This window comes from Peromyscus eremicus, chromosome 1 (genome assembly GCF_949786415.1).
Source record: "Peromyscus eremicus chromosome 1, PerEre_H2_v1, whole genome shotgun sequence".
Taxonomy (NCBI): Eukaryota; Metazoa; Chordata; class Mammalia; order Rodentia; family Cricetidae; genus Peromyscus; species Peromyscus eremicus.
This window is the reverse complement of record NC_081416.1, coordinates 115590759-115615745: the sequence shown is the minus strand read 5'-3', so window position 1 is coordinate 115615745 and position 24987 is coordinate 115590759. Positions and strand designations below refer to the sequence as shown.

Sequence of the window (24987 nt, the reverse complement as noted above, 5' to 3'; positions counted from 1 at the left end):
GCATGCGTGCGCAGCTCATGGACGTGTGCTGTGTGTGCACGTACTGCTAGAGATTGAACCCAGGGCCTTGTGCGTGGCAGGTACTGAGCTACAGCCACAGTCTTTTTTTTTTTTTTTTAAACTTTTTATTTTGAGACAGGGTCTCACTGAGTTGCCTAGGATAGCCTTGAGCTCATTCTGTAACCTAGGCAGGCCTTGAACTGTGATCCTTCTGCCTCAGCCTCCCAAGTCCCTGGATTATAGGCCTGTGGCATCAGGCTTGGTGTGCTCCTTACATCTAGATTTCCTGCCATGTTGTTTTCAGAGCTGCTCTTGAGAGTTGCAGCCGTACAGAATGGGGACATTAGACGTATCGTGTCAAAAAGCCCTCTCTTCCCTCAGGCTCCCAGTCTCCCTTGCTTTTGAGCTTCCATGGGTGTTCTTGCTCTGCTCCATTTCCGGCAGTCAGTCTGTGCTTGTGATGTCAGTTGTCTTGCTACTATACTTTAGAGCTAAGACGTTTTATTCAATCTTAGTACTAGCTCTGCCCTGTGGGCACCAAAGACGATTGGTTGATTGAAATCCTTCCTGGGTACTTGGATATGGAGGATATATTTCTGAACACTCAAAAAACTCACACCTTGAATCATTCATGACACTGTCTCCTTAAGAATAAATAATGAAGTAGGGGCTTATAAATCCATTCTCGAGTGTGGTTTTATGCACGTGTGTTCTGTCTTTTCTTCAGCGTTCCTAGTATTTCAGCATATGCTCCCTTTCAGACTAACCACCGTGGCATACATACCTAGCAGGTGCTCAGCTTTTTCATGGCGTTTTTATTGGTTAGTTTCATGTGTCTTGACTAGCACAGTTTTTGTTGAACAATTTTCAGAACATTCTCAGGAAGATCCCGGCAATTTTAAATTATAATGGTAATAATGAGTGTTGAAACAAACAGGGTATAGTCCTGAGAACTGTTGCATGGAATAATGCTCATACATATTAACAAGGGGCTCTGGACCAGCAGAAGGGGAGCTCCCAGGTCACAGGAGAAGTTTTTAACCTCAAAGCTGTTAGGTGGGGATTTAGACACATTTTAAATATGTGAGAAGTTTTAGTGTTTCAGAACTTACTCATCAGATGTGACTTGTTTTTTATCATAACCCACGGAGAATAGAAAATAACATTTCAGCTTTGCGTGTTTTGGGTGGACGAAAGGTGACCTCACAGTGTCCTGCTGCTAACTAAACACTTGAGGCCCTGTGACACCTCCCTCGTCTCCTCACTTGCTTTCCATTATTTTTCTCTGGCAGGTTCCACTGGGCTTCTCAGCTCCGCTGGACGACCTGCCTGCTGTTCCCCACATGGCATGCTGCACTCTGGAGAACCTGTATCTTCTGATGGGAAAGGAGCTGGAAGATCTGGAGGAAGTGCCCCCAGGAAATGTGCTGGGTAGGGTACTACTGGGGACTCCACTCACTCCAGCCTGGAGGGCTATCCAGTGCGTCGTTAGGTGTTTAGTGACGTTTTCAAAGAGAATGCCCTGTCTTTTCCATAGCTCCTAATTTTTTTCTGGAGCCTTTAACTTAGTATAATTGAGTCACCAGCATGAGTCAGTAATTTGGATATCTAGTTCTAACATATGTGCTCCTTAAGTAAATGATGATATTCTATTTTACGTGGGGGTGCCATTTGTTTGGAAGCTAAAAAGAGAATTCTTATTCATATAAAGCCAGTGTAGATGACCAAACATTTCTGGGTCTACAGGTTTGATTGTAAATTTTTGGAAGCTGTTTTGTTATGATGGTCTGTTTAAACTTGTTCCTTTTTTCCTTACCGCTCCTCACCAAGTGCTTCTTACCCCTGAGAATTGACTCTCTAAAAGTAGCTGATTGGTGTTCATTTTTCTGTATATGTTGTTCCTTGTCCCTTGCTTGATTCCTGCACTTCTTGCAGAGTCCATGGAGGCTCCTAAGGCTGTTCTTGAGGCACCTTCTTCATCAGAACCCAGGACATGAAATGCTGTGTTCCATTGTGCACTTGGGTTCTGAGTCATATGGTCCTTGTCAGCTGTGGAGCTGTTCGTTCAGTGCCTGCTTAGATGAGAAGCCCTGGTTAATTCAAGGACATTGCTCTAGAACAGCTACTGGATTTTGTAGGCTGTGATCTAAGAAATTTGCCAAAACATGTTGTCCTGCTCCTGCTGAGATGTTTTCTTTTCTTTTTTAAAAAAAAAATCTATTATTATTTTTTTTTAATTTGACATGGAATTGGTAGAATTCCTGGCCTCTCCCTAGTCCCTCTTCTGTTTCTACTTTGGAAAATACCACTGAAGTTTTGATCCAGCTGATGATTGATTCAGCTTTGTGAGTAACCGCAGACAACTTCATCAGAACTTTGGGAGAATGGGAACCCCACCTCTGCTCCTAAGCCCTCATTGGGATTACTGTGGCTTAGACCCCCTTTGTTTCTTAAATGGCTCCATAACCTAGAGGAGCTCAGCCTGATGTCTGGGGAAAGGAAGACACTCTGTGGTGTGGACAGCATGGAGGGCCTTCATGATGGTGCCTCTGCCGAAGGCTCAGTGTGTTGTCTTCTCCAGGAGAAGTGATAGGAGCATGTCAGGCCATGTATATATATAGTGTGTGTGTGTGTGTGTGTGTGTCCCTCTTATTTTCTAAAAATTGGGACGTGGTGGTAGGAGGTGGGTAAAAGTAACTGAACATTATTTGTCGTTTACCTATTTAAGAATATCCTAAAGGACACAGAACTTTGAGGTGGACTAGATTGAGTGGGAAAGGCCAGGCGCATTTCCTGTATGCCTTAGGACTGCATTTAGCTGCTTAGATCTCACTCAGTCCATAGTCCTTGACTGTTGACTCTGAACCCTTGGTGAGCAGAGCATCATGGTGGCAGGAGTATGTGGTGTGAAGTTGTGGTAGCCAGGAAGCAGAGCAGAGTGCCTCATACCCTGGTGGATGGGAACAAGAGTGAAGCCATGACAGGAAGGATAAGATCTAACTCCATGGGCGGGCACTGCCCTCGTGGCCCATCTCCAGCAGGCCCCTCCTTCCAGAATTCTCTTCCCAGGAGTCAGTGTTCCATAGGTCAGAACCCTCATGATCTGATTGTCTCTAGAAACACAGCCCAGGGTTTGCTTTACTAAACCTCCTAGGCATTTCTCATTCAGTTAAGTAGATAAATCATCACAGCCACCTAACAGGATTCATGCTTTTATTTGGGGGTAAAAGGACTTTTCCTGGTGACCTCAGTGTATAGTCTTGTTTCTCTGATTTTGTCATATGCCCCCGCTAACTGCAAGGGAGGCCCAGGATTGAGTGTAGGGATACTGGGGCTATGAATGTTTTCAGAGGTCTGGTTTACACTGCCAGCCAAGCCACCCTCGCCATCATCTCTTGTTGCCTAGCGATTCCTGAGTCCCCTTTGTTAAAGTGTGTTTCTTCACATTGACAAGCAAGACCGTCCCCCAAAAGGATTAGGAGTTAGAGCCAGGCTAACCTCTTTGGTTTGCCCTCCAAATTGAGACAGACAGTAGTTGTTTCCAAATCTAACTGAGCTCTCTGTATAACTGGCAAGAACAGGGACTCCTAGATTCGGCCCATAGTTCCCACCAAGCAGTTATATTGGCTTCTAGCGGGTCCTGCAGCCTTGCTTGGGCCTAAGGATTTACAAATGGTTTGAACTAACTGCCTTAACTACTAATGTTACTGACAGTTCTCTTTCTTCTGGTAGAAACAGAACAGCTACACTTAATTGTTTTCCAAGATTGTTATCTATGGATTCCTGTGGATTCATTTATTATATTTATCATTTAGCTAAACGTGAAAGATAGAACATTAAATAGCAATATATGGAGTATATTTCATTCTAACTATGAAATACTAACAAAACTCTAAAATACCTACAAAATTGAATTTGACATTCCTGTTGTATTGTAGCAAGCTAATATCCCATGTCAAAATACAGTCAGTTAAAAATTCTTCATATTTATATCATGAAAGTTTTTGGTTTTATTTATTTATTTATTTTTGACCTTTCAAGACAAGTATTCACTGTATAACCCTGACTGTCCTGCAACACACTCTGTAGACCAGGCTGGCCTTGAACTCACAGAGATCCACCTGCTTCTGCCTTTTTTACCTGGATTGTCAATATCTCCATGGTTGGAAAAGAACAATATTATATCCAGGTCCCTTCTAAGCCTCTAACTTCTCAGGCCCATGGTTCTTAAAGATAAACCTTATTTCAATAATTAGGCCATTTTCTCTCCCAGTATTCATTAGAAGGAGCAGTAACTGTTTGGACATGGTCACTTGGGCCTGATGACCCATTCAAATGACTCCATCAGAACACTATGAACTGATTTGCAGCTTCAGAACCTAGAACAACCTCTCCAGGCAAATTCCATTTGTTCATTGATTTAAAACCATACAGCATATGTTAGCAGTCATAAGTTCATAAGCCAGGGTGTTTAATAAAAGCAGCTGTTTAGAGCTAGCAAGAGTGAGGGAGGAGAATGCCAAGAACTTTCATCTTTAAGGTGGGTAGCAGAGAAGGCTAGCTGGTACCTAAGTGAAGCGTTGCTAGGGTGCATTGACTAAAACCAGGTGTATCCACGTGGTTTTTCATTGTTTACAGTTTGAAATGAAAAATTAGGCTAGCTGAATTGGGTAGAATAATCCACATGTTCCAATTTCCCATTGCTACATTATAAACCTTAAAGCCTAATGGCTTAAAATAAAGGTGGCTTTTTTTCAACACAGCTGCATTGGTACGTTTGCTTGGTGTGGGTGGTGTGTGTGTTCCATGGGTGTCTGCTGAGGGAGTTCAAAGTCTAGGGGCTAGAGTTGTAGGAAGAGCCTTTCAGTCCAAGTGCTGGAGGCTGATGCCACCTCTGGGCTGTGGCCTTGGTTGGGGGTAACTAGGCTTTATGGGTGAGTGGTTTGTTCCACTTTGAATATGAATTACCCCCACAGGCTCATTCCTTAAGTGTTTTTCTCCTATGATAGTGCTCCTGTTGGTGGTAGTGCTCCTGTTGATGGTAGTGCTCCTGTTGATGGTAGTGCTCCTGTTGGTGGTAGTGCTCCTCCTGTTGGTGGTAGTGCTCCTCCTGATGGTGGTAGTGCTCCTGTTAGTACGTGCTCCTCCTGATGGTGGTAGTGCTCCTGTTAGTACTCCTCCTGTTGCTGATAGTATTCCTCCTGTTGCTGGTAGTGCTCCTCTTGGTGGTAGTGCTCCTCTTGGTAGTACTACTTGGGGAATTTGTAGACACTCTCAGAGATGGGTCATGCTGGAGACTGGGTCACCAGGATGTGTCTTTAAAGAGTCTTATCTTGACTGCCACCTTTCCCTTCCTCCAGGCCATGAGGTAAGCAGCTTCCCCTTCTCTGTGCTCCCACTCTCATGTTCTGCTTTCAGCATGGGCCTAGAGTCAGTGGAGCCAACGATTGTGGAATGCGTTCTCTAGAGCTGTGGTAAAGTACATCCTTCCTTTCCTTCAATTATTTTTATGAGTATGTCCCAGCATCCAGCTTGGGAGCTCTGTCACCTTTGTGGCATGCCTTCCACAGCCTTCAGCTTCATGCCACCACATCCTGTTTGTTAGAAGTGAATCACGACCCACATTCTAAGAAAGAGAACTATCTGTCTGTTTTTAGTGGGTTTTTTTCCCTCACTTTTAGTGGGGGGCCTGTCTAGGATCTGTGGACAGTGCTTTAAAACCCCCAGACTGCTGTGCACAGACCATTTCCTGTTTGCTTTTGCATTTTATAGACCTATCTATACACATCACAAATGGAGGTAGAGATGTTTGTGGTGATTGGGAAGGCCTGTGAGCTCTTTGTGACTTTGTTCACTTACAGAAAATGTCAGACCTATTTAATAAGAAAATGGTGGCAAATGATGTGGCTGATGGCCATCTGCTTTTCATTAGAAACCATGTAGCAGTGAGTTCATTCGGTGCAGACGAAAATTGTTTTGTTGGAAGAGGAAATGAAAACATTATATGGCGTTCTTGGACAATCGGTATTAGGTAGTCGGACTCCATGGGGAAGTTCTTTTATGGGAACACTCGAAAATGCAGATTTCACATTTGAACTCAGCTGTAACTCACTTTAGAACTTATATGTGCTGATAAGTATGGAATAGATTTTGTAGTCTGGAAATAGTTGATTTTAAGTTTAAAGTCATTTAATTCTAACCTGATGTTTGTATAGTTGGTATAGATGGAACCAAAGAGACCTAACTGTGTCAAGCACACAATAGTCTTTTGTTAAATTCCCCACTGAAAATATCTCTAAAAATAAATGTTTGCTACAGGCTTGTACTAAAATATTGAGGGGGAAATTGAATTAGAATTCCAAAGCCTTGGCCTTTTCATAGACTCTTGTAGATCTCTTCCATATGGTTGAGCCTTTAAAAGTTCAGGGATATATTCTGAGAGGAAACATGATATTCCTCTTTTCACAACATAAGGAAAATGATAAATATTAATTAGCCTTTTTTTGAACAGATTTAATTCTGCTGTGGTTGTTTGCTGGGCCAATAGGAAATCAGTATCAGTGATCAGTATGGATTGAATGGAGAGAGAGAGAGAGAGAGTGTGTGTGTGTGTGTGTGTGTGTGTGTGTGTGTGTGTGTGTGTGTGAGAGAGAGAGAGAGAATATGTTCTGTTTATGTGAAGTAAAGAAATGTTGGAAGGATTTTACCTGCGAGTTTGACTTGATTTATTTCAAAGGAAATCTCAACACTATGTGGCCTTAGTCTTAAGTCTTGGGGATACTGTTATAATACTTTAAATTGACTTCTTGAGAATTTTTTACAGTGTATATTATTATCAGCATTTTTGTTTGGAAAGAGTTATTTTAATCAACAAAAAATTAACAGCTTTAGTAGTCTCTTACATTTCATAGCTTAACCTGATTTTCATAATTTCTCATTTACAGATGATAATGATTTACCAGTTTCCTGTTATGTAATGGTTATATCTTATTTCTTCATACTTTCATGTTGCTGATAAAGGGTGGCAGATAACAGTGGATGTGTGTGCTGCTCCTGGCTTTAGTGGTGATGTTCCTGGTGTTTTGGCCTCACTTATGATTCAGCAGCTCTCATCAGGCTAGGAATGGCTGAATGTCCCGCTTAATCCTCACACTGGGACAGCAGAGTATTGGAGGCTCTCCTGTTGTCACTAAGGTCATGGGTTATAGTTCATTTTCTGTGTATTAAGTTGCCTTTACAATCCTAGATAGAAGTCCCAGCCATTGATCACTGCACATTCTTTTAATGGACATTAGTGTCTTGTCCAGATTTTATCCTAAGTACCATGAAAGCACCAAATAGGAAACTTCCGGAACTGCACTGTCTGGTTGGTGGCCACTAACTACAGCCAGGCATTTACCTTTAAGTCATTTGAAAACAAATGACAATAAAATCCACAGCATCAATTGTGCTGGCTGTACTCCAGGACTCTGTAGCCATGCTGTAGAAGTGAGGCTGGGGTCAGTGTGCATGCAATGTGTGAATTGTCTTCCTGCGGGTTTGAAGTCGCTCTCTTAGTGGTAAAGCCAGCTCTTCCTGGTGCATACAGTATCTGCCTTTGTGAGTCTGGGATGCTGCACCTTCCTCAGTCCCAATTCAGCTTGTGTCTTCTTATCTGAGTTCTTGATTATAAAACTTTCTCTTACATTTTAATGCAGTGCCTCTTAAATATGCTTAATATTAAAAAAGTAATGACGTTCCTAACTGCAGATGTAGCTCAGTAAGAGACTGCTTGCTTACTTTGTGCAAAGCCTTGGGGCTAAAGAAAGCCCAATGCCATAATATGTTAAAAATAATTTAAAGTATAGCACAAGCTATACATGGGTAAATTTGAAAATTCAGGTAAGCTAAATAAAAGGCATCTCCTGCTGTCTGTGGAGTAGATGTGGGAAACAAATCAAAGTTACAGCGTTTTTCCTTCAGGTTCTGGGAAACAGTTCAAGTGTCATAAGGCTTTTCTGGTTCTTAAAATTCATGATACTGTTTCCATGAAACCACCTGTCCCTGGCTGGTTATCAAGTTTGTGACGAAGTGATGCTGGCCGCTTGTGGACCGCCTGACTGATTTTTCTGGTCATTCTATCCGTGCTCATGCTGGTATAGATGATAAGACTGACTGTGGGGTCACAGAGACTCTGTCCACATTGGCTGTGATGATGACATTAACAAGTAATGTCTGTCCGGGCTTACTGTGTGCTAGAAGCTGTACTAAATAGTTCTCTTGCTAGTGAAACAGGACTGTTTACATATAGGGGATTGTAACCAAGTAACCAACACCCTGATCTATAGTACAATGTTGAGCAATGTGAAAGCTCCTGGGTGTGGCTGCTCCTGTGGCTGCTTAACCTTTTTGTTTCTGTATCATTTAGGTTTTCTTCCTTTGCTCCAAATAGTCTTACTGATTGATTACTTTTGACATTGCATTTCCCATCTCCCTTTAAAGAATGAGTCTTCACTGGGCATGGTGATACATGCCTTTAATCTCAGCACTCTGAGTTCCAGGTCAGTCAGGGTTACAAAATGAGACTCTTATATGTCAGCTTTTTAAATTAATTGGCTTTTTTTGTTAAATCCTTTATTTTTTTGTAGGAATTGTTTTATTTATTGTATTTGAAACTAAAGCATGTATGTCCTAAATTTTAATATGACTTTGGCTGAATGCCTTTAATTTTACATGTGGCTTGCTTTCTTTTTCTTTTGAGACAGGGTTTTACTTTGTAGCTATGTAGACCAGGCTGGCCTTAAACTCAGAGATCTGCCTGCCTCTGCCTCCCAAGTGCTGGGATTAAAGCATTAAATTAATGCAGTAGCCACCACACCTCGTCTTATCAGTACGTTGTTCTGTGTGCCCCAGGTTCAGCTCTTCCCGACCAGGGGACTACAGCTGCAGGTGGCCCTGGGGCATGCTCAGCCCCTTCAGCCCTAGAAACCACTGAGCCTGTTCTAGGAAGGGGACATGTCCCTCACTGTCGCCTCAGCTTTGGTTGTTGCTCTGTGTTTCCTAAGTGCTTATCGTGTAGGCCAACTTGTGCTTCCGGCTTCTCATACTCAGTGACCGCAGTACATGGCTGTGAACATGGACCTTCTGAAAAGTTGGGTGGACACTGCTTCCTAATCTAAGAATTGCCCCCAGACCATAGTCGAGAACTTAGGTAGGAGCCCTGCTCCATCCCCAAAGAGTAGATATATTCCTTTTTTATTCTTTTTTGTTTTTTTGAGAATATCACTATGTGTAGTCCAGGCTGACCTGAAACTTAGGGTCTCCCCACCTCAGCCTCTCATTGCTGGGACTACAGGTGTGCACTACCACACCCAGCTTCCTCTGTTACTCTTTCTTAAATGAAGCCTAAAGAGCAGAGGAGCCTATCATGGAGGAAGATAAGCAAATAGTAGTTGGAGTTGTTGGTTAAGGGAACAAAGCAGACTGACGTGTCAAAAATGGTTGAGTTAGTGGGAGGGGGACAGGCAAGCAGGGGATTGTAAAAGGGAAAGATGCAAGATAGAGTGAAGAATGTAAGTGATCAAGGAAGGGAGGGAGGGAGTACCATGGTAATGGAAGGGGAATTGCAGTGAGCCCTGGTCAGCAGATCATTACACTGTATTTAGACTAAGATGGAACAACACTAGGCTCCCAGAAGAAGCGGAGATGTGAAACCCAGCAAGCATCACATGTAGCTAGAGTTTTCCTGCCTTACCCACAGTCAGGATAAATCTTTGTCACCCGCCAGTCCCACAGCTGCTCAGACCCAACCAAGTAAGCACAGAGACTTATATTGGTTACAAACTGTATGGCCGTGGCAGGCTTCTTGCTAACTGTTCTTACAGCTTAAATTAATCCATTTCTATAAATCTATACCTTGCCACATGGCTCGTGGCTTACCGGGATCTTCACATGCGGCTTGTTGTGGTGGCGACTGGCAGTGTCTCCCCCTCAGCCTTCCACTTCCCAGAATTCTTCTCCTTGTCCCGCCTATACTTCCTGCCTAGCCAATGGCCAATCAGTGATTTATTTACTAACCAATCAGAGCAGCACATTTGACATACAGAACATCCCACAGCACTTCCCCTTTTCTTTTCTTAAAAAGGAAGGTTTTAACCTTTACACATCTCCAAAGTCAGCTTGGTATATTTGGGGATTTGGGCGTAGCTTCTCTTACTACTTCCTGCTGGAGGGGGGCGCTGTATCTTATGGGGACACAAAGAAAATTTTAGGATTATGGAGTAGTCCATGAGGGTGTATCCGTCTGAGCCAGTTGCCTTGAAACCGTTTTGGATGTTGGATCATCTGGGCCATGGTGTCATCAGAGACCTTTCAGGGGGTCTTGGCTGGTCAAACCTGATGTATCTTAATCTGGAACAAATCCATAGCCTCTGGCTTTCTGTGGAAACAAAAGCAGAGCCTCTTTTCCAAAGCAACATATCTTTACATCCAAATTTTGAAGTCAAGGTACCTTTAAAATATACATTTTGGCATAACTCAACAGCTTTTGTAATCAAATGTTTTTCTTCAGTTATGAATATCAAAGAGAACATAATCCAGATTTTCTGTGTGGTAGCCATCTTTACGTGGCTTATTTTTTTATATTAGCTTGAGCCTATTGCTTTAAACTGCAGCCTTCTAAGCCTGAAACGGCACTGGCGCTGTGGCTGCTGGTTCCGCCCACTTCAGCTTCCCAACATGGCGGTAGTCCGTTTTCCGCCAGCTCTGGGAGCCATCAACTCTCAGAAACAGTGGGTCTATGCTTCTATCAAAGCAGCGTGTAGCGCAGAAACCTCTTTTTTTTTTTTTTTTTTTTTTTGTTGTTTTGTTTTGTTTTGTGCTAGCAAAGGCTAAATCCACCACACAGCTTAATGTGCCACTCGCAGAGGCCTCATTCCCGCCATACTGCAGGTTGAGCATGCACGCCAGGAACCCGCCATAGTAGCTCAAACACGCAGGCTGCCGCTAGCTTGAAAGAGACAACTAGGAGCTGTTTTTAGCTCTGCTTTAGAATCTTTTTACTCAGGTTTTAGGTGGAAACTCTTGCCAACACGTTGGATGCCATTTGTAGCTAGAGTTTTCCTGCCTTACCCACAGTCAGGATAAATCTTTGTCACCCGCCAGTCCCACAGCTGCTCAGACCCAACCAAGTAAGCACAGAGACTTATATTGGTTACAAACTGTATGGCCGTGGCAGGCTTCTTGCTAACTGTTCTTACAGCTTAAATTAATCCATTTCTATAAATCTATACCTTGCCACATGGCTCGTGGCTTACCGGGATCTTCACATGCGGCTTGTCGTGGTGGCGACTGGCAGTGTCTCCCCCTCAGCCTTCCACTTCCCAGAATTCTTCTCCTTGTCCTGCCTATACTTCCTGCCTAGCCAATGGCCAATCAGTGATTTATTTACTAACCAATTAGAGCAACACATTTGACATACAGAACATCCCACAGCAATCACATACACATGGAAATGTAAGGTTGGCCTGAGCATAGTGCCAACCTTAGGGACTACAGGCTATTCCTAGACAACTAGAAGCTTTCCTGGGGTGAACTGGGAAGAAATGCTACTGACATCTTAAAGGGTGGGAACAGGCTCCCATGCCACTGAGCAACTCCTGCAAACCTAGCTGGCAGGCTTCTTGCTGTTTCTTGAACTGCAGCTATAATTTTGGTCCAAGTGTGTTTTGGATGTAGTAGTTAAAGAAGTAAGTAACTGTACTTAGAATATAAGCACAATGATTAGACTTCAAGTCTGTCCATTCCAAAGATTTGTTAGAAGCATACTTGTGAGGTTGATAATTAATGTTGACATAATTGCTGTGCCAACCCTGACCAGGCCAGGGAGGCCAGAGCCTGGCATTTAGCTAGATTAACAAGACACCAACAGGTCAAGTTTCAGATCTAAGGAAACAGGAGAGAGGGGACAGGAATGGACCAAGTAAAAATCAAGTTCAGGAGACAGGTGGTGAGATGGTTCATCTTGGTTCTTAGTATTTATAGCTCATTGCAAAGTGGGGAAGTAATTTGACATTCGTAAATATTGACAAGATACCATTGATGATTCATACCATTAATGGTTCATACCATATAGTTTTTTGGTAAAAACAGATTTTTCTTTCAGCAATTTCATATGCATAAATTGATGCATTCATTTGGAATTCAATTTGACATTGTCTTAAGGATTTTAATGATACATTTTATGGTAAGATATAAATGTGTTAAGTAATTTTTTTTAATGTTTCTTGAGGGAGAGGTATTTCTTTTAAGACCCTGAGGCTAGCTTGTGGAAAGAAACTTCGGAGTGACCACAGTAAGGAGGAGTTTTGAGTAGTGACAGATTTTATGAAAACTCCACAGCTGAGTCTTTCAGAAAAGAGGAACTTGATGTTGAATGAAAAAGCATGTTCCAATTATGACCTCAAATGTGAATATATGTGGCAGACAGATACGAAGTAACTCAGAAATGCATTTTAAATCATAATAGAGTGTTCGCTCATCATCATTAGAAGGGCAGAAATATTAAAATTTGGCAATACCTTGTGTTGAGTTTGTAAAATTGTTGAATGTTTTGAAGGATGCATGGTACCCAGATGCTTAAAGGAACACACACAAGGATGTTAATAGTGCTGGTGTTCATGAGAGAAGAGCAAATTAAATGCCCATAGATGGAAATTATATTGTTGTTATGAAATGGAATGTTATGCGTGAGTGAAATGAATGATATTATCAGTTTTGGGCAGTCTCACAAATACAGTGAATTGAAAACAAGCAGATTACAGAATTTCCATATAAAGGTTAAAAGCATGTAAATACTGTAGATTGCTTAGAAACAAATGTGTCTATAAAAAATTGACAGCAAGGTCAAGGTAATTAATTCACTTGAGAGATGGGCTGACAGGGTAAACAGATGCTGCTGATGTCTTGTGTCTTTGGGCAGTGGGCTTATGTTATTTCTTTCATTTTTCTTTTTACCTTTTATTTAGATACCGTTTGTTTCCTATTTGAGATCATGTACACACACACACACACACACACACACACACACACACACGTGTGTGCGCACGCATTCATAGGTAATAGTGTTAATGTGTTTTCTTCAGTTTGCTCATTCTGTCTTGTAAAATTTATTCCTGAACTGAGTTGGGAAAAGCACAGTGTACGGTTTAAAAATGGGATATTCTGGATTAAAATTCCAGTTTAGCTGCTCTGGCTAGATTAGTTTAGTAACAAGTTTAGTAAACCTGGCAGGCACTTAACCTCCTTTCACTTCGTCAACTGTGGGATGAGGATCAAGGAAGGCTGCTATAAGGTTTAGTGGCATATACAGCTTCATTTTGTTTCAAAAATATCAAAAGGCAAAATGCTAATGAAGTCTCATGGCCGTTATCATTTATTTTTATAGGAAACATTATTATTGGTAAGTAGGCCTCCAAAAGATGAAACAAAAATCACAAGTGAAATACTTAAGTATGAAGATTAAAAGGCTTTTACAGGGGTTGGGGATTTAGCTCAGTGGTAGGGCGCTTGAGGTCCTGGGTTCGGTCCTCAGCTCCAGTTTAAAAAAAAAAAAAAGGCTTTTACAATTCAGAAAAGGTGTCATCATTTTGTCTGTTTAATAACTTCAAGTGGGCCATTGGCTAACGTTCTCAGGACTAAGTACTCTGTCCGGACTTCAAGTGGGCCATTGGCTAACGTTCTCAGGACCAGTACTCTGTCCAGTGAAGTCGGTTAGAAAGACGTTCTCCAGCAGGGCTGAGGAAAGAAATCAGGTGCGTTGCCTTTCATTCCCAGTGATTCACAGTTACAAAGACTGAACCTGTGGGAGCTTCCAGAGAGAGCTTGAGATCACACTGAGAGCCCCCTTATTGAGAAACAGCATGGGAACCTTGTGGCTCCAGGTTTGTGTTGGAGCTTAACTGTGGAAGCAGACCTTTGGGAGATGTCAGGTCTTGGAGACAGGGCTGTGGCTTGGCAGGTTGGAGGAGGCAGGAAACCATGTGTGCAAGCTTACATGTAAGGTGAAGGAGGAAGTGGACAGTAGTAATCCTGTCATCCTAGAGCAGTGGTTCTCAGTAGTAATCCTGTCGTCCTAGAGCCGTGGTTCTCAGTAGTAATCCTGTCATCCTAGAGCTGTGGTTCTCAGTAGTAATCCTGTCGTCCTAGAGCCGTGGTTCTCAGCCTTCCTAACGCTGAGACCCCTTTACAGGTCCTCATGGTGTGCTGACCCCCAACCATAAAATTATTTTCATTGTTACTTCATAACTGGAACTTTGCTACTGTTAAGAATCACAATGTAAAATCTGAGTTTTCCAATGATCTTAGGCGACCCCTGTGAAAGGGTCGTTCAACCCCCAAAGGGGTCACAACCCACATCTTGAGAACTACTATACTGTTGTCTGCTATGAACAGCCACATACCTGGTCAACAAACAGTCGTCTAAGTGGGAACAGATTTAGAATGAAGTTTTGAATTCTTTTTGTAATGTGGTCAAATACACGTACTTTTAAAATGACATTCTGAAGAGAAATCTTCATAAGTACAAAGACCACAAAATCTTAGTATGATTTCTTAAAAGGCAATGTATTGATTAATGTTTGTAAGCTGACAGGAGCACAGGAAGTCATCATCTGTGCCTCCAGGATTATGTTCAGAGCAGTAGGCGGAGAAGGCATGCAGTTCTTCCTTAGAACAAAACACACTGTGTTCTTTTAAAAGTGAGTCCCCCTTTCCTGGTTTTGTGTAGAGGACAGATAGATCCATCAGTTCATCCGTGACTAGGCAAGGCGAGCACCAAGGTTACCACTCACCACTCGTAGCACGTCACCTGTGCTGATTTAGCAGGAGGCTAACTGCAGACTCCTTAGGGACTGGGCCTCCTAAGTCTCAATGCCTAGTTGCTCGTGTGTGTCCCGTGGATGTTACTGAGTGGATGAGTTAATTGATACGGTCACTGAGCTGCCTAGTGCCCATCATGTGCTTTTCGAAGTTTACAGTGTAATTAGGCACATAAAGAACAGGGAAAGGATCAAGGCTTAGCTCCTCGTTATAAAAATACTAGAATTGGGCTGAGAGAATGTTTGTAGTGCCAGTTTGAGGACCAGAGTCAGAGCCCTAGAAGCCACATAAAAGCCAGCTAGGCATGGCCGTTTCTCTGTAGTCCAGCATTGGGGAGGCAGAGATGGGATCCCCAAAGCAAGCTGGCTAGCTACACTAGATTGCTTCAGGAAATAAAATAGAGAGTACATTATATGGTGTTTTTGGACAACCAGTCCAAAAACACATCCATATATGTGCATCTGAACACATGGGAACACATACATCACACCACACACACACATGAAAATAAATACTTGAAGGTGATGGGTAAGAGCAAAGTTGTTTCTTAATCTGAACATTTCTTGTTGAAGAGGATTTAGGTGGTTAGGTAGCTTTGTTTTATTTTTTGTAATTTTTCCCTTTTTGTTAAGATAGGGTATTGGGTAACCAAAGCTGACTTCAGACTTGCTACGTAGCTGAGGGTAGCTTTGAACTCATTTTCCTGCCTCTACCATTCAAGTGCTGAGATTGCAGACAGCCACCATCGTGCCTGGGCAGTTGTGTTTTAATAAGATTATCTAATCCCCAGAGCCATGGTGAGATTATTGGCAATTCTCCAGTTAGACACTGAAACTAATGCTTCTTCCTCCCCTGCTGTCTGGGCTGAACGAGGCAAGGCTGTTGAGCAGGGACCTTCTGAACCTCTTAACAGGAGAGTATGATCTCAGGCTGAGTAAGCCTGCAGTTGTCCTGGAAACCCTTTGGAGCTCCCTTTGAGGTTCCTCAGCAGAGTGCTCCTGGGTTAACAGCTCAGGTATCAGTCTGGAGTGCTAGTTGGCCCCTGGTGATTATTTATTCTCTGGCCCCAGACGGCCATTAGGTTCCCTGTGTTTTCTTTACGTCCCCAGCTCTCTACCAGGCATTTGGGAGTTGTGCTCTTTCTTGTATTGCTCTTCTGACATGTTGTGCTGTGTAATTCACATGCTTGTGTCCACTTTTCCAGAATGTGGACAAGGTAACCCATAAACTTACTCAGTTTGACATTTTTCCAGGTGCACAGTACTTCTCAGCCATCTTACTGCTCCTTCCCTGATGTTTACTACCACTTGGTTATTAGTGAATTTTCAAAATTGCTTATGCTGACCCTGGACTCATTATCCAGCACTGCAGCAGGAAAAAATGGGGGCAGGAAGAGATTCCATTGTACTGGTGCTGCTGCAAGGCTATATTTTCTATTCTGTATTTCTAGATTTTCTATTCTGTATTTCTATGTTTTCTATTCTGTATTTCTATGTTTTCTATTTTGCCAGTCTCTTTGTTTGATTTTGATGATTTTTGTTGTCTAGTTAGGTTTCTGTTGCTGTGAAAAAGACACCGTGACCAAATCCAACTTAAGGCGGAAAGGGCTTACGTATCCTGGTCAGTCCATCACTGAGGGAAGCCAAGGTACAAACTCAAGCAGGGCTGGAACCTGGAGGCAGGTGCTGATGCAGAGGCCGTGGCGGGGTGCTGCTAACTGGATTATTCTCCATGGCTTGCTCGGCCTGCTTTCTTACAACACCGGGGCCCACCAGCCCAGGGGCGGCACTGCCCACAGTGAACTGAGCCCTCCCACATCCATCATTGATCAAGGAAATGCCCCACAGACATGCCTAAAGCATGTTTGATGAAAGCGCTTTCTCAGTGGAGGTTACTTTTCCCAGATAACTCTAGCTTCTGTCAGGTCTACCAAAAACTAGCCAGGACCTCATTAATTCATTTTTCTTTAAGATTTACTTTATATTTTTATGTGTATGTATGTGTATGTATGTGTGTGCCGTTGGTGTGTGGGTGCCCTCAAAAGCCAGAAAAGGGTGTTGGGTCCCCTGGAGCTAGAAGTACAGGTAGTTTTGAGCTGCTGGGATGAGTGCTGGGAGCCAAGCTCTGAAAGAGCAAAAAGCGCTGTAAACCATCTAGACATCTCTGTATCGCCCATAAGTTGACTTTGGAGTCTGGTTGAATCCCAGCTGGTTGTCATTTGGGGGCTACTCTCTTGCATTTATTCTTGCACATGTGCTTGAAATCCTTTTTGTCTGTCTAGTTCATTAATGTCTATGTTAAGGCATTTTATTTTGTTTGCAGAACAGAGTCATGACCATGCTCTTCTCTGCAGCTCAGTATGTAAGACTCTATGGAGGTCAGTTCTCTAGAAGTGATTTCTGCATGTGTTAACAGCAGTATAATGCCTAGACTTTTATATATGCATAAGCACATTCATGTGTAGATGTGCATAGATAGTAGATAATAATTTTATGGGTGAAATTGTAATTTGACATGGAACTGAACAGAGGTGTGTGGCTTAAGCCCTGCCTGTGTCATTCTGTGTTTTCTTTTTTGAGATAAGACCCCATGGTGCTGGCCTGGCTGGCCTGCAGTTCACTAAACAGAGCAGACTGGCCCCAGAATTGTGGCAGTCCTCCTGCCTGGGCGCCACTACACCTGGACGCTTTTGTATCTAGTCTCCTAGCTCCAGGTGAGGATTTTAGACAGGGGACATGCCCTTGTGCTAGTCTCTTTGGGGGAAGAAGCCTCTCCTGTTCTCATATAAGCCCCGTCTCCCTTCTTGGTTTTTTTTTTTTTTTTTTTTTTTTTTTTTTTTTTGGTTTTTCGAGACCGGGTTTCTCTGTGTAGCTTTGCGCCTTTCCTGGACCTCACTTGGTAGCCCAGGCTGGCCTCGAACTCACAGAGATCCGCCTGTCTCTGCCTCCCGAGTGCTGGGATTAAAGGCGTGCGCCACCACCGCCCGGCCCCCGTCTCCCTTCTTTTTGTGGCTTCTAGACCAACTGTCTCAACTTGAGCCACCAGGCAGAGCCTGTGATTTCCCCCTGGTCTGTCTCACTGCAGAATCTTTGTGAAGCCCGGGGCCTCTTATTTTCAACTTCTGGAGAGACCAGCTGCTCTCTTAGTGGCATGAATTAATTCTCAAGCACCTGGATGGCCTTTAGTGTAGTTCCATTTTTCAGAGTCTGGCATTTGTATGAGACCTTTTCCTGTGTTGACACAGCCTTTCCCTAATCTGTACCTTTCTGTAGAGTTGGGATTTGTGGGGGAGAGACTTGGAGGAAGGTAGAAAGGATGTAAACCATCTTTTGTGGGGAGTGGGTGACAGATGCACATGTGTGGGTCTGTGTGCCAGTGCACGTATGTGGAGGCCAGAGGACACGTGTCCTGCTCTTTCATCCTCTGCCTTCAAGTCTTTGACACTGAGTCACTGGACTGGAGTTGGACTGGTGGCCAGCAAACCCCAGCAGTCCACCTGTCTACCTCCCACAGAGCTGGGTTACAGGTACATGGGCCACCACGAACAGCTTTTCTGGGGATTCAAACTCAGATCCATGTTTGTACATACCTGCTGAGCCAGCTCCTAAGTCTTAAATCATTCTTGGCATTTAGTCACTTAAAAAAAAAGAAAATTAAAAAAAAAAAAAAGACAACTTCTTACATTAAATTTTGTCTGTTCTGAAAAGACAAGCTTTTGTGGCTTAGTTCCCTAACCTAATCATTTGCTTGTACACATTGACTTTATGCTCACTGTACTGTCTGGTATATTTTTCACTCTGTGTCTTAGTCTTTCAAATCATTTGTAGGCCATTCCTACTTGTGATCCCACCTCGACAACCGGTGGGGTAACTAGCTGCTGACCTCGGCAGCCAGTGGGGTAACTAGCTGCTGACCTCGGCAGCCAGTGGGGTAACTAGCTGCTGACCTCGGCAGCCAGTGGGGTAACTAGCTGCTGACCTCGGCAGCCAGTGGGGTAACTAGCTGCTGACCTGGGCAGCCGGTGGGGTAACTAGCTGCTGACCTGGGCAGCTGGTGGGGTAACTAGCTGCTGACCTGGGCAGCTGGTGGGGTAACTAGCTGCTGGCCGCAGAAACAGCACTGCTTATCCCAGCTGTGGCCTTTCAGCAGCTCGCCTTGACGGGGTGTCTAGATTCAGGACATCCACACATAGGAGGGTTGAGTCGGGTGATCTTTTACAGCTCGCCATCTCTCTTAGTTTGGGAGCCTCCAGGAACCTCCCCTTTGCCTGTGTCTTGGGCCATCCTCTCATTGTTCGGTTGCTCTGCTGTTTCCAGTGCCTTCTTTGCCCCTGCTCTAAGTGTGGACTGTCTCAGGTCACTTCCACAGAGCCAGAGACATAAACGGACAGGAATCGCTCCATCTGGAGTTTTAAGAAGGCAGTCCTTATCCTGATTAGGTGTATAAAGTGGCTCTGCCTCCAGAGAGGTCCAAAACAGCTGTCCCAGACTTGGGCAACTCAGAATTCCTGATGCTTCTCTGAAAGCCCCAGCAAGTCTCTTACAGTGTGGCCCTGAATGGACCAAGGTCTGTGCTCCAGGACCTCTGGATGATACAGGCATTAGTGGTGGCCATTGAAGTGCAGCTACATCAAGATGAACACAAGGGGGCAGCCTTCTCCAGATTTTCATCAAAGCAGAAAAAGGAACAAAGAACTTGGTTGGCAGGAGCCTGTGCTGTGCAGGTACCCACCAGGAAGATGAGTGGTCCTTGTTCCCAAGTGTGCTGAGCTGTTGTGAAGGGCAAGAAGTGCTGATAGAGATGCCAGGCTGCGGTTCTGTGAGCACACTCCAGAATTCCTCTGTCATGTCTATGAACATTTTCCTCACGTAACCCACAGCAGTATATGGAAGGCAGACATTTTATTACTGGAGGCATAGATGACAGGTGAAAAAATAAATAAAATTAAATTTTAAAAAGAGAAAAGAAATGACTGTGTCCTTGTAGAAAAGATGAGATTAGTGTAGCTTGCTGTCTGAACCTGAAGGATTTCAAAGCAGCCACTTCAGTCTGTTTCGGCCATCCCTCTACCCCACTCTTGAAGGAGTGGTTCCAATGATCTCTTTTCTTCCCCTTTGGTTTCCTCTTCATCTTGGAAAATGAGTTAGGACTCCTTCAGTTGTTTCTGGCTGGAAAAAGCTTTATAAAAATGCATGCTGCTTAGTGGGCAGAATATAAAATATTGTTACTGCCCAGTCTCCTGTGCAATTAGAAGCACGTTGTCACTGGCTTTCTTTATCCTTCCATAAGACTGTTGGTTGCTGTGCGGTAGTCCAGTACGTAGTTGCAGAGGGTTTGGGTCTGTTGGTTCAAGTGCAGAGCCCACGTCCGGTTGTTCTCCTCCAGTGCTAGATCTGAATCCTCTTTGTTATTGGACTCCGGAATGGCTGGAAGAAATCAGATGTGCTTTGAAAAGCAAAGGTGAATCACCATCCCCTAGGGCTAGGCTGGAGGGGAAGCAGGAACAGTTTCTCTTAGGTCGCCACAGAAGCAGCAATTAGTAGGTCTGTTGCATGATGGTTGTCTTTCTTCAAAGCATAGCCTTCAGTTTTTCAAAAACAGCTACTAACTTCTCACTTTCTAGTGATTGATATAATTGGTCTCTTATTTATATATCTTTTGTTAACTGATACTGGACTTGTACTTCAAAGCTGTCTTAAGCCATACCTGACCCATCACTTGTTTAGTAAGTAATTTATGCTGGATATTCAGTGCACCACATTTATTTTCTTAAGTTTCACAGGAAACTTTAGTGATTCATTTATTGTCATTCGTGGAAGAAAAAAGTGAGACAGGAAGTTTTGCTTTCCCAGCAAATTGCACTATTTTGTCCATCCTTTATTAGCTACCTGCAAGAATATAGTGCTGAACTTCGTATGGGCAGCTAGGCTCAATGTGTGCTTGCATATGTGCTCACAGGTGTGTTTTGTATACACACACACACACACACACACACACACACACACACACAATCTGACTAGGCACAAGGTACTCCAACACTGTTCTCAGCCTGAAACATCTTTGTTTGCAGGTAATACAACTTGGACCTCCTCAGATCTTTCAAAAGTACCCTTTAGAGAAATTGTGTTTCCTAGTTTTGAGTTTGGTATTTTAAAGTCATCTATATGTATAATTTTTGATATATCTCCAGGTTTGTTTTTGGACGACAGACTGGAAATGCAGCCCTTACACTAAACAGGACTGTACTTGGCATGAAGTCTGTTAACGTCATTCCATGATATGTAAGTGTCCTTTAGTGCAGTGGCGCCCAGGCAGGAGGACTGCCATGAATCTGGGGCCAGTCTGCTCTGTTTAATGAGCTGCAGGCCAGCCAGGCCAGCACCATGGGATCTTACCTCAAAAAAGAAAAACAAACAAACAAGAAACAAACCAAAAGGTGGTCGTTTGTAGCAAACTCAGAAATACTGTGAAGCTGCAGGTGTAGAATTCTAAATTATGTAAAAATTGTTCTAAGACCCACAGAATCATTACCAAATTAAAAATTTGATGCATATCAGCTCCAAATAGCTCTTATCTTCATGTGTATGTAGACATCGTGTGTATCTTAGTTTCCATATTCTCTACTGTGCCTGCTAGTTTTTAGATTCTGAAATCAGGGTGTGGACCTGTGCAAAGGAAGCTGAGCGTTTAGACCCATTCACTCCTTGCTTTTTTTACATAGCCAAAGGCCTCATGATGGTGTCTTGCTTAGAGTACCTGGTTCATGTCTGTTGTCCTGGAGAAGTTATTAATAGTGTCCTTTAACTCTTAAAAAAAAAGTTATCTATCATATTTCAACTTAAGATGTAGATTCCATAAATTCTTAGAGACTGACACTTACTTCTTTTTGTCTCTAAGCAAAAAGTTACTAATGAAGAACTTGCAGGATGGGTCTTAGGAAGTATTCTGGCTTTCTAATATTGGAATTGGGTCTCCTCCATGAACAGTATAGGAACCTCCCAGGGAACGGACCTGATTGAGCTTGGGCTGAGAATATCTGTCTTTCCACGACTATCAACTGAGCCTCCATTTGGAAAAGAATCCGTTCAGCATGTCTGCTTGCCCAGTGACACCTCTTGGGCTGGTAGGACCCTCGGCTGAAGTTCCCCCCTGAGGCCATACAGCTGCTAAGTGCCAAGGCAGAGGTAGCCTGGGAGCACCCTGGTGTGGCTACCGTGGCCACCAGCAGTGTCCCAGGGATGTGGGACAGAACAGTTAGACAATAATTTGAGAGTTAAACAAAGACTTCTGGAAGTTGAAGACTTCGTGAGCACGTTTAGCTGACGGAGTGGTGTTTCTCCAGAAGTTTGTTCTCTTTCTTGGCAGTGGTATAATTATAGACAGCCAGGCGTATCCCGTAATCATCAGTCAGGTATGAGCCCAAGGGCGGAAGAATGACCTGTTGTAGAATTTGAGTTACAGAATCTGGTCTGTACTCTGATAGGCCGTTTGCAGTCCCCGATAAAATGAATCTTTTTACTTGGCCAAATTTAACACCAGCCAAGTGCCTCCAGGTTAGGGGAAGTAAGGACACGCTAACTGTTGCTACATGTAATAAAGCTTCAGGCCCTCAGTGCTCAACACCTTTGATAATGAGAAAATGCCATTTTGTTCCACTCTTCAAAGTAGGAGATTGCAGTTGAGGGGTATAAAGCATACTTTAGGCAAACTAGATCCAGATATTCTGTACATTTTAAACCACTAGGGCACTGGTCACTGCCTGTCATCTGGTGGCATCCCATAAGTGTGGGTTTTTTAGGATACTGTAAATTGGGTTCAAGTGTGATCCAGCTACAGCACAATCCCCAGGTCTCTTTTGTTTCCTACCAAAATATGTGATTTGAGGGTTTTGTTTTTAAATTAATATCAATTCTTCATTGACAAGTTTAGCTAATCACTTTTATTTTTATTTCACTGGTGAATTTCAAAAATAGTACATGCCTGCCACAGAGATCACAACAGTGGAAATACTAAAATAGGACTGGGGTGTGTCTCCCTGGGTCAAGTGCTCGCCATGGAAACTTGAGGACTTGAGTTCAGACTACGAACCCATGTCAGGCTGGATGCAATGTGTGCATCTGTAGTGCCCCAGAGAGCTTCCTGTGGGATGAGAGCTGCAGGCAGGGGGATGTCTGGAAGCTTGCAGGCAGCCTAGCCTAGCACACATACACACTGGCCAACACGAGACCCTCTCAAACAAGATGGAAAGCGAGGATAGAATCTAGAGTTCGTTCTCTGACCACACACACACACACACACACACACACACACACACACACACAATGACATGCACATGCCCACATTCCCAACACACAAAGATTTTTTTAATCAGAACCATTAAGTAAAATGAAGTCTCGCCATCTCTGTAGCCACTTCGCTGGCATGACGTGAGCAGCAAGCCAACGCATGCACCCCCTTTTCCTTTGTTTTATGAAAGCGGCATTGGCTGCATCGTCCGTTTGGTTCAGCGTAATAGATAGGTATTGAGCCCTTGCTCACACAGTGTCAAGAGGCACGAAACACTTAGTGTATAATCTCTACCCTTGGGCAATGTATCACATTCTGTTCTGACACATATTCCAATTCATTACTGTAGTTAATCCCCTTATCAGTATGCCAGGGCTTTCTGGTTCATGATGTTGCAAAGCCCAAATAAGGTACTGTTTGTTCAAGCACTTAGTAAGCACAGGGCGCTGAGATCGGATCACAGTGGTTACTACCAGCTGCTATCTGTGAACCTAATTTGTGTAGAAAGAAAGGTTTGCCTAGGTTTGAATTATTTCAGTGGGTTTCATAGTTCTTTAAAACACTTGGCTTCTCTTACTGTATGTGTTTCTTTTAGATGTAACATAACCAAAATCTCTTTGCCTGAGCAGCCTCAGTGTTTCAAGGTTTTGATGGATTGGAGATGTAGCTCAGTGACATTATACACACGGGGCTCAGGAGGAGAACACCAGTGCTCAGTAGTTGATTTTTTTTTTAAAAGCAGTACTTCTCTTCCATATTCTTGCCTGGATCTGATCAATGAGAATAAACCATAAATTGCACTCAGTTAACACATTAACATTTCTTTTGCTTTATATGCCCTTTTGCTACTGTGACTGTTTTATCAATTGATTAGTTACAGGCAAGAGATTTTAAGTCAGCCACAAATATAAAGCTCCTTTGTTAGAAAGACCACACACAACTCTCAGAAAGTTGTACTCAAATTTGATCACATAATTTCCAACTGGCCTCTAAGAAAGTGAGTGCTGTGGCCTTGTGTGAACAACAGTGGCATGTGACCAAACCTCGGTTTGTTTCCATGTGGACGGAGAGTGGCTTGATTAAAGTCGGCTGGCCCCAAATGATCCCTGTCCCACGCTGAACTGGATCTGGAGTAAAGTCTGCCTGCTTTCTGTCTGCTTCCAAACGTTAGGGAGCTGTTGGAATGAGTGAGCTTGGGAGAGTTCATGTCCAAATCCATTTTTAACACCCCCACCTTATGTTTTCATAGGGCTGTATGATTTTCAAAATGCTTTTATCTATAGTATTTGATCTGTCCAGTCTGTTTTTAGCTTCCATATTTCAAAGGCCAGTAATGGTTAGGTTGGAAGTGATACCTATTAGGATAGTGACTTTGAAATCATTTCCAGGTGTTTTCAACAGACTGCATCTGAACGTGAAACTTCAAACTTCGTTTCCTATAAAGAAAAGCTGCCGCTTGAATCATCCTAGACATGAGCAGCCCTTGAGAGCCTGGGGTTTGTTATTGTTGACCCTCTTCTATTTTTAGTGAATGGCTTTAACTTACTGCAGTATGGCCGATGTGGAGTATGTGTAGGAAAACCTGAGTACATAGCTGAGGAAGAGGAAGGAGCGAAGAAAACCTGCTTGAGTGGCCGAGGAGACACTGTCTGCTCCCCACTTTGGAGTACAAACTGTGATGGAAAAGCAAGGGAATCGGAGCATAGAATAATACTCAAGTTGTACGCATTCAGAAACAGACACTGAGATTTCACACTGACCACTTGGACTTTAGGTGTAGCTTAGGTTTTGTTGCAAAGGATGAAACCCAGAGCTTTATACATGGTAAATGCAAGCTTTGCCACT

At 43.3% G+C, this 24987-nt stretch overlaps 1 protein-coding gene and 1 long non-coding RNA gene across 2 annotated transcripts in view; one reads left to right on the top strand and one right to left on the bottom strand.

The window, feature by feature from the left end:
* Window positions 1-24987, top strand: part of Efl1 (elongation factor like GTPase 1) — a 126780-nt gene that overhangs the window by 46243 nt on the left and 55550 nt on the right. Inside the window, exon 15 of the mRNA XM_059272071.1 lies at window positions 1293-1431. Coding sequence (XP_059128054.1) covers window positions 1293-1431 — 139 coding nt within the window. The remainder of the gene's footprint in view (window positions 1-1292; window positions 1432-24987) is intronic.
* On the bottom strand, window positions 13611-14215 carry LOC131917922 (uncharacterized). The gene is made up of 2 exons (XR_009380781.1): window positions 14033-14215; window positions 13611-13773 (listed from the first exon to the last, which is right to left on the bottom strand). It is a non-coding gene; the product is annotated as an uncharacterized LOC131917922 (long non-coding RNA).